This window comes from Patagioenas fasciata, chromosome 7, assembly GCF_037038585.1.
Source record: "Patagioenas fasciata isolate bPatFas1 chromosome 7, bPatFas1.hap1, whole genome shotgun sequence".
NCBI lineage: Eukaryota > Metazoa > Chordata > Aves > Columbiformes > Columbidae > Patagioenas > Patagioenas fasciata.
This window is the reverse complement of record NC_092526.1, coordinates 48,051,617-48,058,830: the sequence shown is the minus strand read 5'-3', so window position 1 is coordinate 48,058,830 and position 7,214 is coordinate 48,051,617. Positions and strand designations below refer to the sequence as shown.

The 7,214-nt window shown below is 45.2% G+C and overlaps 1 protein-coding gene across 1 annotated transcript; it reads left to right on the top strand.

Annotated features, from left to right (window-relative positions):
• Positions 1–1,697: 1,697 nt before the first annotated feature.
• LOC136116136 (olfactory receptor 6F1-like) lies at positions 1,698–6,021 on the top strand. Its single transcript, XM_071810778.1, is given in 3 exon segments — positions 1,698–1,721; positions 5,442–5,585; positions 5,587–6,021. Coding segments are annotated over 3 exon segments (603 nt in total).
• The last annotated feature ends 1,193 nt before the right edge of the window (positions 6,022–7,214 follow it).

Sequence of the window (7,214 nt, the reverse complement as noted above, 5' to 3'; positions counted from 1 at the left end):
TGACTACCCAAAGTGTCCAGGGATGGGACATGCTGGGTCTTGGTGGCCTCACAGTGTCCAGGGATGGGACGTCTTGGCCTGGGTGGTCCAAAGGGTCCAATGGCTGGGACATTTGAGGTCTTGGTGGTGCAAGATGTCTGCAGATGGGACATCTTGGGTCCCAAGATGGGACAACCTTGGTCTTTGTGGCCCCAAAATGTCCAGGGATGGGACATCTTTGCCTGGTTGTCCCAGAGTTTCCAGGGATGGGACATCTTGGTCTGGGTGGTCCAAGGGTTGGGGCATTTTAAGATCTTGGTGGCCCAAGGGTGTCCCAGAGTGCGCAGGGATAGGACATCTTGAGTCTCGGATGGGACATCCTGGCTCTCGGTGGTCCAACGGTTCCAGGAAAAGGACATTTTAGGTCTTTTGGTGGCCTAAGGGGACCAGACATGGGAGATCTTGGCCTGGCTGGCTCAAGGGGGCTGGAGATGGGACATCTTAAGACTTGGTGTCTCCAAAGGGTCCAGGGATAGGCCATCTCCCTAGGGGTGCAGGGATGGGACATTATAGGTCCTGGTAGCCCAAGGGGCCCAGGGATAGGATATTTTACGTCTTGGTCACCTAATGTGTCCAGGCATGGGACATCCTGTGTCTTGGTGGCCACATAGTGTTCAGGGACGGGACGTCTTGGTCACTTAAGGGATCCAGGGATGGGAAATTTTGCCTCCTGATGGCCTCAGAGAGTCCAAACATGGGACATCTTGTTGGCCTAAGTGGTCCAGGGATGAGGCATCCAGGGTCTGGTTGGCCCAAGGGGGCTGGAGATGGGACATCTTGGGTCCAGAGATGGACAACTTGGTCTTGGTGGCCGAAAGTGTCCAGGGATGGGACATTTTAGCTCTTGGTGCCCTAATGGGTCCAGGGACAGGAAATTTTACCCTGAGTGGCCCAAGGTGTCCAGGGATGGGAAGTTTTGGCTCTTAGTGGCCTCACAGTTTCCAGGGATGGGACATAGTGGTGGTGAGAGTGGCCGTGTCTCTTCTGTCACCGGGACCAGGCCACGGTGGGGTGACCGCCTCCCTGCCCTGTATTTAAAGGGGTGCCTGGGCGGGCTCCTTTGTGACATCACCAGTGACGTCACAATGCCCACTGTGGCAGTTGCACAACCCCCTGAGATCCAGAGCCTTCAATATGGCTCCTTAGCACATTTTGTGCCCCACTGTGCCTCTCCCCATGTGCACACCATGGTGGGACCAAGGTACTGGCAGTCACGTTCTCCCCCACCCTGGGCAGGGTGACTTCACCTCCACCAGCTTGATACAGGCAATTAACAATTCACTAATTAACACTTAAAGAACTAACACTTAAAGCGCTAACAGAGAGCTAAGCCTTAACCCACATCTCTATTGCCTAACCTTGCTTAGCTTTGTGTAACTTATTGTACGAGAAACAGGAGTTTGCTGACACCTTGCAAAGATGAAAAATCTTGGGTGCATTCTTTGTGTGTCCTTGGGTGAACCAGATAACAGAAACTTGGGCACAGGACAGGAGATGCACCAGTTTAACCAGCTCAGCAGTCTGAGTCCCAGCCAACTCATCACACTGGACCAAAGGTCCCAGGTACAGAGAAGAGGACCCGGGGTCACGATCACGTACATGTTGGTGGCTTATCAGTTCCTTAGGCACAGCTTTAATGACACACACATAGACCAGCCATGTGCCTGAAGGTGGCCGATCAGGTGCTCAGGTGGAAGTGACCTCAGAGCCACCATCACAACTGTGTGCCTCTTGCCGGCCCACAAGTCCCTGAGGCACCACAGACCTGGTCCCAGCAATGCTGCCCATCTCCTCCTTGGTCCTAACAGCTGGTCAAATACCTGTAACCTCACATCCTTCTTCAGATGTCCCGTGGCTGCTCCAGAATCACCCTATGTTGCCCCAGGGGGCCAAGCTGCTTAAGTATGGTAGGGAGAGGGGTTGGAGGTGATGGGGTTTGAGCATGGGAACGAGAGCTTTGAGCATGAGATGTTCACTTTAGAGGTTAAGGGTTAGAGGTAAATTTTGAGATTGGGTTTAAAGTAGTGCATTACTGTCAGGGTGAGGGTTGGCATTTAGGGGTAAGGTTAGAGTTTAAGATTATTGCTTAGAACGCAAGTAAGGGCCTAACATGAATGCCACAGTCAATGTCACAACGGCATCACTGTTACCTGAAACCCTGCAGATCTTTCATCTCTCTTGGCCAAGCCGTTCTTTCCTCTCCTCTCTTGACTCAGTTCACCTTGACCTTCCCACATCTGTCATCACCTTGGGAGCAGCTTTCTGATGGCCTTCATGACTTCTGAGTATTTGCCTTCCCGCTGCTGGTCACTCAGTTCCTGTGACAGAAGTGACCTCACAGCAGCGTCCAAAGGGACGCAATGAGCTGCTGTGCTGCTGAGGTCCCTGCTCAGTCCACCCAGCAGCCCTGCACCACCCCTTAGGTCCCCTACTTCAGCTCATGGCTACCAGCTCGTACTCCAGAAGAGCTCCCATAGGTCCTGGGAGACTTTTCCCAGTCACACGTGGCGCTTCAGCTGCCTCATGAAACTTTTCGTAGTTAGTTAGTTAGTTAGTTAGTTAGTTAGTTGGTTGGTTAGTTAGTTAGTTAGTTAGTTAGTTAGTTAGTTAGTTAGTTAGTTGGTTGGTTGGTTAGTTAGTTAGTTAGTTAGTTAGTTAGTTAGTTAGTTAGTTAGTTAGTTAGTTGGTTGGTTGGTTGGTTGGTTAGTTAGTTAGTTAGTTAGTTAGTTAGTTAGTTAGTTAGTTAGTTAGTTAGTTAGTTAGTTAGTTAGTTAGTTGGTTGGTTGGTTAGTTAGTTAGTTAGTTAGTTAGTTAGTTAGTTAGTTAGTTAGTTAGTTAGTTAGTTGGTTAGTTGGTTAGTTAGTTGGTTAGTTAGTTAGATAGTTAGTTAGTTAGTTAGTTAGTTAGTTAGTTAGTTAGTTAGTTAGTTTTGACAGCACCATGGGCAAGTGTCAGCAAGCTAATTAAACACTGTATCTCTATTTGAATCTTTTTATGCAGCCATTTCCTAAAATGACAGAATCACAGAATGTTAGGGATCGGAAGGGACCTCAAAAGATCATCTAGTACAATCCCCTACCGGAGCAGGAAATACATTGCCTACCAATGGTTTGAGAAGCACTGTTCAGAGGATCTTGTCAATTTGTATTGGCACATTTTATATCTCTACTTCTTTCCCTCTGTCTCTTTTACGTGCCTACCCTTTGAAGAGCTCTCTGAGGAAAAGATTAATTGAATTATGGAATACCACAGATTGGAAGAGACTCCCCTGTCAGTGTCTTCAACTGGATCAAGTGAGGCTCCCCTTACAACTGTTCTGAGTTCTTATAATTCAGCGAGCCTGTTGTCCTGCACATCCTCTCTGGCATTTGCAAGCAACTTAAGTAATTGCTCAACTTTATCCAGTTTTGCAGCAGAAACTGCTACAGGGATCTCTGAAACAGTCTGATTCTTCACCCAGGATGTTAATAACTACCTTTATGAACAGGAAATAGGCCCAGGCACAGCAGGATTTGCCTGTCTCCAGCACTGTCTGGAATCCCACAAGAAGAAATCCCGCACAAGTTGGGCAAACCTTTAATTTTTGCTGATTTTGGAGGTGGTTGATATTGAAGGAGGTTGACTTTACTCGATCGCTTGGTTTCGTGTTGATCCATTGTCTCAGACTGGTTTCTCCTGTTGTCTCTGTGGACGATGGGATGGGAAAGTCCTTGGAGCACCCAGGTGACTGAAGAGCTTTGGTTGCGCACCTGCACAACTTTGTTTCATCACCTCAAACCCCCCATCTCCTCCTCTCCCCCTTATCCCCTTGCATTTTGAATCATCCTGGTTTTGGAGCTGTCTGCTCTATTCCTTTCTACGTCTGAAAACAAATGTAAAGATGAAGGGAAAAACACCAGATTTTATTGCATATGTGGGCTTTTTTTGTGCTTCTTTCTCCTAGATGTGTGGTTTGATTTAAGAAATATAACTTAATAAATCAAAGAGTCGAGACTTGACTACTGAGTTCCACCTACCCCACAACAGGTGCCTGTGAGAGTTTGTTTTCCCGAAGCTCCCTGTATAATCAATGGAGACAGGAGAAAACTCTCAAGGCTGGGTCCTCCCAACCTATAGCTGGCACGCAAAAGAAAAGTTACAAATCTCTTCCAGTCACTTTTCTCCTGGTCTGCATTTAGGTCAGGACGTTTAATAGTAACAGCAATGAGCAACTGTTTGGAAGCAACTGCGTTTCAATGCAGATGGATGGCAGATGAGACTGTGTGGAACCATAACCGATTTCAGTCATTATTTAGAGTACTAAAGAAGAAGAGTTATACTTGTTCTCTATTCTGCCCTCCTATCCCCTTTCCTCAAGAAAGAGAGAGCACGAAGCTGTGGAAGAAAGCAGGGGGTTATGGAAGAGGTGCTTGATACTGCTTATTCTGAAATCAATAGATACTCAGGGACTCCTAATCCAAAAAGGCAAGTACTGAAGAGTAGAGAGAAAAGCTTTCGATATACATTTGATATGATTTGATTTGATTTGATGTGATTTGATTTGATTTGGTTTGATTTGATGTGATTTGATTTGATTTGATTTGATTTGATTTGATTTGATTTGATTCGATTTGATGTGATCTGATTTGATTTGATTTCATTTGATTTGACTTGATTCGATTTGATTTGATTTGATTTGATTTGATTTGATTTGATTTGATTTGACTTGATTTGATTTGATTTGATTTGATTTGATTTGATTTGATTTGACTTGATTTGATTTGATTTGATTTGACTTGATTTGATTTGATTTGATTTGATTTGATGTGATGTGATTTGATTTGATTTGATTTGATTTGATTTGATTCGACTTGATTTGATTTGATTTGATTTGATTTGATGTGATGTGATTTGATTTGATTTGATTTGATTTGATTTGATTCGACTTGATTCGATTTGATTTGATTTGATTTGATTTGATTTGATTTGACTTGATTTGATTTGATTTGATTTGATTTGATTTGATTTGATGTGATTTGACTTGATTTGATTTGATTTGATTTGATTTGATTTGATTTGATTTGATTTGATTTGGGGTCAAATCAATTTGGGTCCCCAAGGGACCCAAAAAGGGACCCAGGAGTTTGGGAGGGACCCAGGAGTTTGGGAGGGACCCAGGAGTGCCCCAGTGGACCCAAATAGGGACCCAGGAGTGCCCCAATGGACACATTTGTGCAATAAAAGGGATGACTTAGCCACAGAGGTGTGATAGATGTTTGGAACCAGTCTGCATGAATTTGGAATTTGGCAGGAATGGCATAAAATAGCTACCAGACTTTAAAATCCCCTGTGTTGAAGGAAGAATTCTTTACGAGTGTTCGAAAAAGGTTGAAAGAAGACGACAAATTGTCTGAGATCTCCAGTTTAAACTGGATAGAGAAAAATCAGGGTGTGAGAAATGCTTGAAATACTTTATTTGTGTACTATAGGAAGACTGCAAGGAAGGAAAGAAGCAGAGAAGGTTTTGTAGAGCGTTTCACGCAGACTGTGGAATTATCACACTTGTTTTTTGCCGTGTTCCTGTCTCAGCATGATGAACTGAAATTCAACATGGGACCAGAAAATGGAACTGCAGTTACTGAGTTTGTCCTAGAGGGTTTCTCAGGGCTTGATCAAAGACTACAGCTCTTACTCTCTCTGTTCTTTCTGCTCATATACCTGACAACAGTGATGGGGAACACTACCATAACTTTCCTCGTATATGCAGATCACCGCCTACAAACCCCCATGTACTTTTTCATTGCCAATCTGGCCTTCCTAGAAATCTGCTTTACATCCTCCACAAGCATAAAATTGGTTGTGATCCTGGGTTCTGGTAAGAGAACAATCTCACTAAGCAGCTGCTTTGCCCAATCCTATTTCTATTTTTCCATCACTTTTTCTGTGACAACTCCACCTTATTCAAACTGTGCTGCTCTGACACCAGCTTGCTCTGGAAAATAGACTCTGTTTTCTTATCATTTGTCATTCTGGGTTCCTTATGTTTAACTCTGGCATTTTACATGTGCATCCTTTTCTGCATTCTACATCTTCCAGCAGCCTCTGGGAGGAAAAAACCTTTTACCACGTGTTCTTCCCATCTCACCACTTTGGCCGTTGTATATGGGAGCTGTGTTGTTCTCTATGCATGTCCTTCAGAATATGTTTCCTTGGAGACTAACAGCATTGTAGCGTTGCTGAACACTGTTCTGTACCCATTCTTAAATCCATTCATCTATGGTCTCAGAAACAAGACTGTGATACTGGCCCTGAATGAAGCCATTGCCTGTACAACAACACAGATTTTCCCCTAATCATGAGGCATTTCTGGACAGCAATTCCAGTGATCTGCTATCATATGCTAGATAATACCAATGCATATGTACACAAGCTCCAGACACAGATGACTCAGGAGATTTATGTTCTCGTTGGATGTTGTTAAGTGATAAGAAGCTCCTCTGCACACACAAAGAAGGCACTAACAAAGGCAGGAGAAGTAAGTCAGTTAATACCCTGCCCCGACTGCTCCCAGCACCATCACAGGAGCCACCAGCTCATCACAAGCCCACCTCCAAAACCAAGAATAGCACAGAGGCTCATTGGCAAGTGGGAACCCAAATTACAGGCTCTGAGGAATTAACATCTTGTTCCAAGGCTGCCCTGGGAGTGCCATCAGCCTCATTGTCCAGGTTTGAAGCCCATTGAGAGGAATGACTGAGAGCAGCTCTCTGGATCACCATTTAGACTAACAGGATTTTGCCTAGGGGTGCAGGACACATTCGGGTGCAGGGGAAGAACGTTTCTGGATTACACAGGACTTATCATGGGAAGTCTGGGGAAGGACCCCAACCAGTGCAGTCTGTCCTGTCTTCTCATTAAACTTAATTTCTAAATCTATGCTATGTGAGCAAATCTCTCCTCTGCGTGAATGTGTGAGTGTAGCGAGCAGAACAGGAGCAGGGGGTCAGACAGCCTGTATGTCATTGGTGCCAGCAACTGAGAGACCAGAGTGACCAGACATAAGAGTGTGTGTGCACATGTGTGTGACTGGGGGGGTCTGTACCAGTATCTGGAATGGGGCTGCAGCCCTGGGGGCTCATGTGTCCTGGTGTCTGCAACTGGCAAGGCCGATATCCTGAGGAGGCTGCTGAGCAGAC